The sequence below is a fragment of the Oncorhynchus tshawytscha genome, linkage group LG16, assembly GCF_018296145.1.
Source record: "Oncorhynchus tshawytscha isolate Ot180627B linkage group LG16, Otsh_v2.0, whole genome shotgun sequence".
NCBI classification, from domain to species: Eukaryota; Metazoa; Chordata; class Actinopteri; order Salmoniformes; family Salmonidae; genus Oncorhynchus; species Oncorhynchus tshawytscha.
In genome coordinates, this window is record NC_056444.1 from 22,532,092 (window position 1) to 22,545,057 (window position 12,966).

Sequence of the window (12,966 nt, forward strand, 5' to 3'; positions counted from 1 at the left end):
TCTATGGATATGTATAACCCCTAGTCTCTCTATGGATATGTATAACCCCTAGTCTCTCTATGGATATGTATAACCCCTAGTCTCCCTATGGATATGTATAACCCCTAGTCTCTCTATAGATATGTATAACCCCTAGTCTCTCTATGGATATGTATAACCCCTAGTCTCCCTATGGATATGTATAACCCCTAGTCTCTCTATGGATATGTATAACCCCTAGTCTCTCTATGATATGTATAACCCTAGTCTCCTATGGATATGTATAACCCCTAGTCTCTCTATGGATATGTATAACCCCTAGTCTCTCTATAGATATGTATAACCCCTAGTCTCTCTATGGATATGTATAACCCCTAGTCTCTCTATGGATATGTATAACACCTAGTCTCTCTATGGATATGTATAACCCCTAGTCTCTCTATAGATATGTATAACCCCTAGTCTCTCTATAGATATGTATAACCCCTAGTCACTCTCTATGGATATGTATAACCCCTAGTCTCCCAATGGATATGTATAACCCCTAGTCGCTCTCTATGGATATGTATAACCCCTAGTCTCTCTATAGATATGTATAACCCCTAGTCTCCCAATGGATATGTATAACCCCTAGTCTCTCTATGGATATGTATAACCCCTAGTCTCTCTATGGATATGTATAACCCCTAGTCTCTCTATAGATATGTATAACCCTAGTCTCTCTATAGATATGTATAACCCCTAGTCTCTCTATAGATATGTATAACCCCTAGTCTCTCTATGGATATGTATAACCCCTAGTCTCTCTATGGATATGTATAACCCCTAGTCTCTCTATGGATATGTATAACCCCTAGTCTCTCTATGGATATGTATAACCCCTAGTCTCTCTATGGATATGTATAACCCCTAGATATGTATAACCCCTAGTCTCTCTATGGATATGTATAACCCCTAGTCTCTCTATGGATATGTATAACCCCTAGTCTCTCTATGGATATGTATAACCCCTAGTCTCTCTATGGATATGTATAACCCCTAGTCTCTCTATGGATATGTATAACCCCTAGTCTCTCTATGGATATGTATAACCCCTAGTCTCTCTATGGATATGTATAACCCCTAGTCTCTCTATGGATATGTATAACCCCTAGTCTCTCTATAGATATGTATAACCCCTAGTCTCTCTCTATGGATATGTATAACCCCTATTCTCTCTATGGATATGTATAACACCTAGTCTCTCTATAGATATGTATAACCCCTAGTCTCTCTCTATGGATATGTATAACCCCTATTCTCTCTATGGATATGTATAACCCCTAGTCTCTCTATAGATATGTATAACCCCTAGTCTCTCTATGGATATGTATAACCCCTAGTCTCCCATGGATATGTATAACCCCTAGTCTCTCTATGGATATGTATAACCCCTAGTCTCTCTATGGATATGTATAACCCCTAGTCTCTCTATGGATATGTATAACCCCTAGTCTCTCTATAGATATGTATAACCCCTAGTCTCTCTATGGATATGTATAACTCCTAGTCTCTCTATAGATATGTATAACCCCTAGTCTCTCTATGGATATGTATAACTCCTAGTCTCTCTATAGATATGTATAACCCCTAGTCTCTCTATGGATATGTATAACTCCTAGTCTCTCTATAGATATGTATAACCCCTAGTCTCTCTATGGATATGTATAACCCCTAGTCTCTCTATAGATATGTATAACCCCTAGTCTCTCTATGGATATGTATAACCCCTAGTCTCTCTATGGATATGTATAACCCCTATTCTCTCTATAGATATGTATAACCCCTAGTCTCTCTCTATGGATATGTATAACCCCTATTCTCTCTATGGATATGTATAACCCCTAGTCTCTCTATAGATATGTATAACCCCTAGTCTCTCTATGGATATGTATAACCCCTAGTCTCTCTATGGATATGTATAACCCCTAGTCTCTCTATGGATATGTATAACCCCTAGTCTCTCTATGGATATGTATAACCCCTAGTCTCTCTATAGATATGTATAACCCCTAGTCTCTCTATAGATATGTATAACTCCTAGTCTCTCTATGGATATGTATAACCCCTAGTCTCTCTATGGATATGTATAACCCTAGTCTCTCTATAGATATGTATAACTCCTAGTCTCTCTATAGATATGTATAACCCCTAGTCTCTCTATGGATATGTATAACCCCTAGATATGTATAACTCCTAGTCTCCTATGGATATGTATAACCCTAGTCTCTCTATGGATATGTATAACCCCTAGTCTCTCTATGGATATGTATAACCCCTAGTCTCTCTATAGATATGTATAACCCTAGTCTCTCTATGGATATGTATAACCCCTAGTCTCTCTATGGATATGTATAACCCCTAGTCTCTCTATGGATATGTATAACCCCTAGTCTCTCTATAGATATGTATAACCCCTAGTCTCTCTATGGATATGTATAACCCCTAGTCTCTCTATGGATATGTATAACCCCTAGTCTCCTATGGATATGTATAACCCCTAGTCTCCCTATGGATATGTATAACCCCTAGTCTCTCTATAGATATGTATAACCCCTAGTCCTCTATGGATATGTATAACCCCTAGTCTCTCTATAGATATGTATAACCCCTAGTCTCCCTAATGGATATGTATAACCCCTAGTCTCTCTATGTATATGTATAACCCCTAGTCTCTCTATAGATATGTATAACCCCTAGTCTCCCAATGGATATGTATAACCCCTAGTCTCCCTATGGATATGTATAACCCCTAGTCTCTCTATGGATATGTATAACCCCTAGTCTCCTATGGATATGTATAACCCCTAGTCTCTATGGATATGTATAACCCCTAGTCTCTATGGATATGTATAACCCCTAGTCTCTCTATGGATATGTATAACCCTAGTCTCTCTATGGATATGTATAACCCCTAGTCTCTCTATGGATATGTATAACCCCTAGTCTCTCTATGGATATGTATAACCCCTAGTCTCTCTATGGATATGTATAACCCCTAGTCTCTCTATGGATATGTATAACCCCTAGTCTCTCTATGGATATGTATAACCCCTAGTCTCCCTATGGATATGTATAACCCCTAGTCTCCTATGGATATGTATAACCCCTAGTCTCTCTATGGATATGTATAACCCCTAGTCTCTCTATGGATATGTATAACCCCTAGTCTCTCTATGGATATGTATAACCCCTAGTCTCTCTATGGATATGTATAACCCCTAGTCTCTCTATGGATATGTATAACCCCTAGTCTCTCTATGGATATGTATAACCCCTAGTCTCTCTATGGATATGTATAACCCCTAGTCTCTCTCTATGGATATGTATAACCCCTAGTCTCTCTATGGATATGTATAACCCCTAGTCTCTCTATGGATATGTATAACCCCTAGTCTCTCAATGGATATGTATAACCCCTAGTCTCTCTATGGATATGTATAACCCTAGTCTCTCTATAGATATGTATAACTCCTAGTCTCCCTATGGATATGTATAACCCCTAGTCTCCCTATGGATATGTATAACCCCTAGTCTCTCTATGGATATGTATAACCCCTAGTCTCTCTATGGATATGTATAACCCTAGTCTCTCTCTATGGATATGTATAACCCCTAGTCTCTATGGATATGTATAACCCCTAGTCTCTCTATGGATATGTATAACCCCTAGTCTCTCTATGGATATGTATAACCCCTAGTCTCTCTATGGATATGTATAACCCCTAGTCTCTCTATGGATATGTATAACCCCTAGTCTCTCTATGGATATGTATAACCCCTAGTCTCTCTATGGATATGTATAACCCCTAGTCTCTCTATGGATATGTATAACCCCTAGTCTCTCTATGGATATGTATAACCCCTAGTCTCTCTATGGATATGTATAACCCCTAGTCTCTCTATGGATATGTATAACCCCTAGTCTCTCTATGGATATGTATAACCCTAGTCTCTCTATGGATATGTATAACCCCTAGTCTCTCTATATGGATATGTATAACCCCTAGTCTCTCTATGGATATGTATAACCCTAGTCTCTCTATGGATATGTATAACCCTAGTCTCTCTATAGATATGTATAACCCTAGTCTCTCTATGGATATGTATAACCCCTAGTCTCTCTATGGATATGTATAACCCCTAGTCTCTCTATAGATATGTATAACCCCTAGTCTCTCTATGGATATGTATAACCCTAGTCTCTCTATGGATATGTATAACCCCTAGTCTCTCTATGGATATGTATAACCCCTAGTCTCTCTATGGATATGTATAACCCCTAGTCTCTCTATAGATATGTATAACCCCTAGTCTCCATATGGATATGTATAACCCCTAGTCTCTCTATGGATATGTATAACCCCTAGTCTCTCTATGATATGTATAACCCCTAGTCTCTCTATGGATATGTATAACCCCTAGTCTCTCTATGATATGTATAACCCCTAGTCTCTCTATAGATATGTATAACCCCTAGTCTCTCTATGGATATGTATAACCCCTAGTCTCTCTATGGATATGTATAACCCCTAGTCTCCCTATGGATATGTATAACCCCTAGTCTCTCTATGGATATGTATAACCCCTAGTCTCTCTATAGATATGTATAACCCCTAGTCTCTCTATAGATATGTATAACCCCTAGTCTCCTATGGATATGTATAACCCCTAGTCTCTCTATGGATATGTATAACCCCTAGTCTCTCTATGGATATGTATAACCCCTAGTCTCTCTATGGATATGTATAACCCCTAGTCTCTCTATGGATATGTATAACCCCTAGTCTCTCTATGGATATGTATAACCCCTAGTCTCCCTATGGATATGTATAACCCCTAGTCTCTCTATGGATATGTATAACCCCTAGTCTCTCTGTAGATATGTATAACCCCTAGTCTCTCTATAGATATGTATAACCCCTAGTCTCTCTATAGATATGTATAACCCCTAGTCTCTCTATAGATATGTATAACCCCTAGACTCTCTATGGATATGTATAACCCCTAGTCTCCTATGGATATGTATAACCCCTAGACTCTCTATGGATATGTATAACCCCTAGTCTCTCTGTAGATATGTATAACCCCTAGTCTCTCAATGGATATGTATAACTCCTAGTCTCTCTATAGATATGTATAACCCCTAGTCTCTCTATAGATATGTATAACCCCTAGTCTCTCTATGGATATGTATAACCCCTAGTCTCCCAATGGATATGTATAACCCCTAGTCTCTCTATAGATATGTATAACCCCTAGTCTCTCTATAGATATGTATAACCCCTAGTCTCTCTATAGATATGTATAACCCCTAGTCTCTCTATGGATATGTATAACCCCTAGTCTCCCAATGGATATGTATAACCCCTAGTCTCTCTATAGATATGTATAACCCCTAGTCTCTCTATGGATATGTATAACCCCTAGTCTCTCTATGGATATGTATAACCCCTAGTCTCTCTATAGATATGTATAACCCCTAGACTCTCTATGGATATGTATAACCCCTAGTCTCTCGTCACAGCCTTAACATTATCATGTAAAACATTTAGTAGCAGATTTAATTCTGGATGCCATGATTACTAACCCCGCTCTGTTCTCCTCTCCCCCAGCGGTGACCCGGCCCTACTATGACTTCCTGCTGCGTCAGAAGCACCCGTCTCTGCCCAGCACCGTACCCCAGCAGCAGGTCTTCATGCTGGCTGAGCCCAAACGCAAGGCGACCACCTTTTGGCAGAACATCGGCAGACTGACGCCTTTCAAGAAGTGAAACGTCGGAGAGGAGGATTAGAGGAGAAAGGCTAACGCCTGAACTGACTTTTTTATCCCCAATCCTTTTTTTTCCTTCTCTCGTTTGTTCTTTGTTATACATAATGTTATCCTAATTCATATACTGATTATTGTGAAAGATCAACATGATGATGATGATATTTTTTCTTTGAGAAAGCACTTTATAGGTTGGTTACAATCAGACTTGGGAATGGTTCTCCCGGACATCGTGTATACGTTGGGAGAATGTTACTAGGACTATTTTACCTGCTACTGCTACTACAACTTCAACCAAGCACCGATTGGTACTAATATTACTACTGCTGTGTGATCATGTGACTGCCAATGAGGCTCCTCTTTTTGGAAAGACGTTGACTGACGCAACTAAATGATTTTTTCCCCCAGTGTTTTTGTTTTGTTTCGACAAATGCCAACTGTTCACAGTGCCAGATCAATTTTGCTTTTGTATTTAAGTTTGTGCTGTGTCTGCTATTGAAAAAAAGGTGAAAAGGGGGGATAAAGTTTATTGTACTTCTCTTTGTGCAAAGATGTTTTCCTGGTTTATTTTGAGCATTTCATAACTGTCGATACTTAAGGGTTTGGGTGTGATGGGGTCTTAAATGTTTGTGTAAACAAACAGTCTGAGAAAAACAAATGGTACCCAGATTCGATTCTCAATTCTTCACAAATCTCCCGTTTGAGTTGCAGCAGCCCACAAACGCACACACACCTGACCTTTGTCATTAGCCTTACACTGTGCATATGAGTAATTAACCCCTTTATGGAAGTGCCATCTGAAGTGTGTTCTGGATGCTTTGAAATAGTGTGAAGAGTATGTTTTACCTTTTATCAACCCCTGCAATTACATTCATTTAGCAACATTTTCAAATTCAAGATGTATTCTTCTACTGTGGCAAAATGAGGCTCGATTTAAAAAATATATTTAACCTTCATTTAACTAGGCACAGTTAAGAAAAAAATATATTTACAATGATGGCCTACACCGGCCAAACCCGGACGACGCTTGGCCTATTGTGCGCTGCCCCATGGGACTCCCAATCACGGCCGGTTGTGATACAGCCTCTAGCGCTGAGATGCAGTGTCTTAGACCGCGGCGCCAGTCGGGAGCTTGATTGAAATGGTACAACTGCACTTTCGTCCCCCTGGTAAGTGCAATGCCACAATACCACATGATTTCATATAATCAGGACATTTAACAGACTTTAAATATTGAATATTGAAAGTATAATGTTAGATTTTTCTAGCCTGGTCCCACATCTGTTGTGCTTTTGACAACATTGCTGTCATGACAATTCCACAAGGTGTTGGCAAGAGCACAGAAACAGACTGGTATCCAGGCTGCTTCTTTTCCATACAAGTTTAACAGGGTGGATCACCTTCTGGAAGTTCTACCCATTTCCTTCATGTCCCCAGAGGCTTCATCAGGACGTTTTCTGTTTGTCTGCGACACCTTTCATTTGTAGATGAATATTCATGAGTTTCTGGCAAGACAAAGTTGACTGTTGTGACAAAAAATGTATTTTTGTGTTCCTGCTGATGAAGACTACAGGGAGCTTGAAGAGTCCCAGGAAGTAGGTTAGCTGGGCGAGATGACAGCGAAACAACACCTACTACTGATGCTTTTCATCTCGCTTCACTGTCCAAAAGAACTATAAATTCACATTTGAGAAGGGTAACCTATTTTTTAGACGATCTCAGGCACTGAATTGTTAGTGCGCTGCAGACATTGTGGGTTTCTGTCTACTAAAATCGTAAAGATGCTAAAGTCTGGAGTCATAAACCATGCCTTGTATGCCACCTTCTTAACATGATGGCTTAGGCTTTTTTATGATTCTGATTTGTCCTTTCCATTTCCAAAAAGACAAACTGATCATCTGCGGCTCAATACATATAACACACATTTATAATCAATCAATTGACCATGGCTACTGTACATTGACTGTGAGCAGGTTCAAGAGGCCTACAATATGATGGGGTTGACACAAAGGAGCCTGAATCCAGCTTTCAGTTGGAGATGTTTTCCTCTTCAAAAGAAAGTAGCTCGGTGATGGATTGCTCTCCCCTGGGATCCACTGTGATGTCTGGAGAACCGGGAGACACAGAGGGATGTGTGTGTGTGTATGATTTCTGAAACAAAGTGTGTGTCTTGTCGCCTCGAGGTAGAGATATGGAACATGGCCTCTCAGAATTCAGTATGCAGCCCTATAACTCACCTGTCACGAGGGTTATGCAGCACTATAACTCACCTGTCACGAGGGTTATGCAGCACTATAACTCACCTGTCACGAGGGTTATGCAGCACTATAACTCACATGTGACCAGGGTTTTGATAGGGTTTCTTTTGGATCCACACAAGCATTCTCAAACAGGCAGAGACCATATGGATCTTGAAGCTGGACATTCAGGTATCTATGGCCTAGCATGCTAGAATAACCTTGGTTTAAAAGCAGCATTTGTCTAACATTTTCCCAAATGGTTTATTTTGAGAAGGTTTGGTAAATTGGAATTACATTTGTTACATCATGATGTTTTGACTAAATTGAAGACTGCTGCATGCATAGACCTAAACAGATGTTTTGTAGCTAATGTTGTGTTTTGCCTTTAAAATGCAGTCAGTGTTTTTACAACCTCTGCAGAACATGGCAGTTTCTCTGCTTTGGTATGTCAATATCAATCAAAAAGTCATTCAAATGTCAAAGGCGATTTTGCCCATGACTGAACTGCAAGCCAAACATTTTCAAAAAGTCTGTCGGTCTGGAGTTTACTGACTCTTACTAGAGCTATAATTGGCTGTTGAATATACTGTATACTCCCCCTGCCTCTCCACAATTTGTACACTCATTTTCGATCTATTGAGACATCATACAATCAATACTTTCCCACTGTCACTAATTAGCAAATGATTACCGCCCCCTCCCCCCAATCATTAGTTCATTGTAGTGACAGAGTATTTACACCTGAACTGATGCTATTGTTGTTGTTTTTTTACCTGTATTTAACTAGGCATTGTTATTTAACTAGGATCGTTGATGACCTGGTTCTGAATAGACATCTTTAAACTCATATGTCCCTCTGGTGAGAAGGAAGAGGAGATACAGTAGACTACTTCAGTCTTTCAGTGGTATAAAAACAACCCCAAACATTTCTCTGAATGGTGAATTCCTTGAAATGGTGACTGAGCATTTTTTTATTTGACCTTTAGTTTGACCTTGAAGTGGGCTGGTCCAATGAGAATGAAATGTCCTCTGCAAGAGAACTGTTCTGCCAACGAGTCATTGTTAACTTATATATTGATGTACACATTTCTATTTTCCTGGGTTGGGTGAGTTCTTACTTTCAGTCTCGTTATTTTCAGAAACACATTAAAACACTGAGCCAGGGAGAGTTCCAATGTTTCAACTTAAATATGCGTGCTTGTAAAAAAAAGAAGGTTTAACTATAGTTTGTTTTAATTACGAAATGAAAAAGGAGGTGTTTGTATGGTTGTTTACATATGCACTCAATTATGGGAAAATAAAACGATTCAAAATGTGTCACTGACTGAATTGTGTCCATTTCAGGATCTTATATATATATATATATATATATAGATTCAATCGTTTTTTCCCCTCGTCAATTTACACACAATACCCCATAATGATGAAGCAAAAAGAGGTGTTAAGAAATATCACATTTATACAAGTATTCAGACCCTTTACTCAGTACTTTGTTGAAGCACCTTTGGCAGCGATTACAGCTTTGAGTCTTCTTGGGTATGATGCTACAAGCTTGGTACACCTGTATTTGAGGAGTTTCTCCCGTTCTTCTCTGCAGATCCTCTCAAGCTCTGTCAGGTTGGATGGGGAGCGTCGCTGCACAGCTATTTTCAGGTCTCTCCAGAGATGTTCGATCGGGTTCAAGTCCAGGCTCTGGCTGGGCCACTCAAGGACATTCAGAGACTTGTCCCGAAGCCACTCCTGTATTGTCCCGGTTATTGTCTTGTTGGAAGGTGAACCTTCACCCCAGTCAGATCCTGAACTCTCTGGAGCAGGTTTTCATCAAGGATCTCTCTGTCCTTCGCTCTATTCATCTTTGCCATGATCCAGACTAGTCTCCTAGTCCCAGCGCTAAATACTTTAGGAGACGTAGGGATGTGCCAGGTTTTTTCTAGACATGACGCTTGGCATTTAGGCCAAAGCATTCGATCTTGGTTTCATTAGACCAGAGAATCTTGTTTCTCTGGTGTTTCTTAGGTGCCTTTTGGCAAACTCCAAAAGGGCTGTGATGTGCCTTTTACTGAGGAGTGGCTTCCGTCTGGACACTCTACCATAAAGGCCTGATTGGTGGAGCGCTGCAGAGATGGTTGTCCTTCTGGAAGGTTCTCCCATCTCCACAGAGGAACTCTAGAGCTCTGTCAGAATGACCATCAGGTTATTGGTCACCTCCCTCAGTTTGGCTGGGCAGAAAGGTCTAGAAAGAGTCTTGGTGGTTCTAAACTTCTTCCATTTAAGAATGATGGAGGCCACTGTGTCTCTTGGGAACCTTCAATGCTGCAGACATTTTTTGGTACCCTTCCCCAGATCTGTGCCTCGACACAATCCTGGCTCGAAGCTCTACGGACAATTCCTTCGACCTCATGGCTTGAATTTTGCTCTGACATGCACTGTCAACTGTGGGACCTTATATAGACAGGTGTGTGCCTTTATAAATCATGTCCAATCAATTGAATTTACCACAGGTTGACTCCAATCAAGTTGTAGAAACATCTCAAGGATGATCAATGGAAACAGGATGCATCTGTGCTCAATTTTGAGTATCATTTGAAAACATTTCTAAAAACTCATTTTGGCTTTGTCATTATGGAGTATTGTGTGTAGATCGCTGAGGAAATGTTTTTATTTAATCAATTTTAGAATTGAAGGCTGTAAGGCTGTAACGTAAGCAGTAACGTGACACAATGTGGAAAAAGTCAATATACAGTACCAGTCAAAAGTTGATACACGTACTCATTCAAGGGATTTTCTTACAATATTTGACATTGTTATTTCATAGTTCTGATGTCTTCACTATTATTCTACAATGTAGAAAATGGTAAAAATAAAGAAAAACCCTTGAATGATAGGTGTGTCCAAAATTTTACTCGTACTGTAATGTAATATATATATATATATTTATTACATTACATTACACACACACACTACATGACCAAAAGTATGTGGACAACTGCTCGTCAAACATCTCATTTCAAAATCATGAGCATTAATATGGAGTTGGTCCCTCCTTTGCTGCTATAACAGCCTCCACTCTTCTGGGAAGGCTTTTTCCACTAGATGTTGGAACATTGCTGCGGGGACTTGTTTCCATTCAGCCACAAGAGCATTAGTGAGGTCGGGTACTGATGTTGGGCGATTAGGCCTGGCTCACAGTTGGTGTTCCAATTCATCCTAAAGGTGTTCGATGGGGTTGAGCAGTGGCGGATTTAAGCATAGGCGACATGGGCAGCCGCCCAGGGCAGCATCTTGCCGGGGGTGGCATGGGGCACCCGCACAAAAATAAATATTCTGAATGTTGACATTTGCTCAAGCGGTTTTCTATCACTCATTCGCCCAGGAAGCCATACAAGCTAGAACTGCCACTGGGGATGAGGTCAGGACTCTGTACAGGCCAGTCAAGTTCTTCCACACCGATCTCGACAAACCATTTCTGAATGGACCTCGCTTTGTGCAGGGGGCATTGTCAATGCTGAAATAGAAAAAGGTCTTCCCCAACATGTTGCCACAAACTTGGAAGCACAGAATCTTCTGGAATGTCATGGTATGCTGTAGCGTTAAAATGTTTCCCTTCACTGGAAGTAAGGGGCCTAACCTGAACCATGTAAAACATCCCCAGACCATTATTCCTCCTCCACCAAACTTTATAATTGGCACTATGCATTCAGGCAGGTAGTATTCGCCTGGCATCCACCAAACCTCGATTTGTCCGTTGGACAGCCAGATGGCAAAGCGTGATTCATCACTCCAGCGAGCTTTACACCACTCCAGTTGACGCTTGGCATTGCGCATGGTGATCTTAGTCTTGTGTGCGGTTGCTCGGCCACGGAAACCCATTACATGAAGCTCCTGACGAACAGTTCTTGTGGTGACGTTGCTTCCAGAAGCAGTTTGGAACTCGGTCATGAGTGTTGCAACAGACGATTTTTACACACTACACTCTCCAGCACTCGGCGGTCCCATTCAAGCTCAATGTGTGGCCTACCACTTCGTGGCTGAGCAGTTGTCGCTTCTAGACGACAACAAGCTGAATTGCACAAAAAGGACTTCACAGGCAAGGATATTGCTGCCAGTAAGATTGCACCAAAATCAACCATTTATCGGATTATCAAGTACTTCAAGGAGAGCGGCTCAATTGTTGTGAACAAGGCTTCAGGGCGCTCAAGAAAGTCCAGCAAGCGGCAGGACCGTCTCCTAAAGTTGATTCAGCTGCGGGATCGGGGCACCACCAGTACAGAGCTTGCTCAGGAATGGCAGCAGGCAGGTGTGAGTGCATCTGCACGCACAGTGAGGCGAAGACTTTTGGAGGATGGCCTGGTGTCAAGAAGGGCAGCAAAGAAGCCACTTATCTTCAGGGACAGACTGATATTCTGCAAAAGGTACAGGGATTGGACTGCTGAGGACTGGGGTAAAGTCATTTTCTCTGATTTTCCCGGATGCCCCAGACACAGCTTGTCCGGAAAAGACAAGGTGAGCGCTACCATCAGTCCTGTGTCATGCCAACAGACCATTCATGTGTGGGGTTGCTTCTCAGCCAAAGGATGCAGTGCCCTAGACCACTGCACCACTCACCTAAGAACACAGCCATGAATAAAGAATGGTACCAACACATCCTCCGAGAGCAACTTCTCCCAACCATCCAGGAACAGTTTGGTGACGAACAATGCCTTTTATTATTTTTATTTTACCCCTTTTCTCCCCAATTTCGTGGTATCCAATTGTTAGTAGTTACTATCTTGTCTCATCGCTACAACTTCCGTATGGGCTCGAAGGTCGAAAGCCATGTGTCCTCTGAAACACACCAACCAAGCCGCACTGCTTCTTAACACAGCACGCATCCAACCCGGAAGCCAGCCGCACCAATGTGTCGGAGGAAACACCGTGCACCTGGCGACCTGGTTAGCGC

The 12,966-nt window shown here is 41.1% G+C and overlaps 1 protein-coding gene across 5 annotated transcripts in view; it reads left to right on the plus strand.

Moving 5' to 3' along the window:
• Window positions 1–6,326, plus strand: part of LOC112215518 (Rho guanine nucleotide exchange factor (GEF) 4) — a 163,004-nt gene extending 156,678 nt beyond the window's left edge. For all 5 annotated transcript variants that reach the window (XM_042298983.1, XM_042298980.1, XM_042298982.1 and 2 more), the window contains one exon: window positions 5,634–6,326. In XM_042298983.1, the coding sequence (XP_042154917.1) occupies window positions 5,634–5,791 (158 nt within the window). In that variant the 3' untranslated portion in view covers window positions 5,792–6,326. The remainder of the gene's footprint in view (window positions 1–5,633) is intronic.
• Window positions 6,327–12,966: the final 6,640 nt, after the last annotated feature.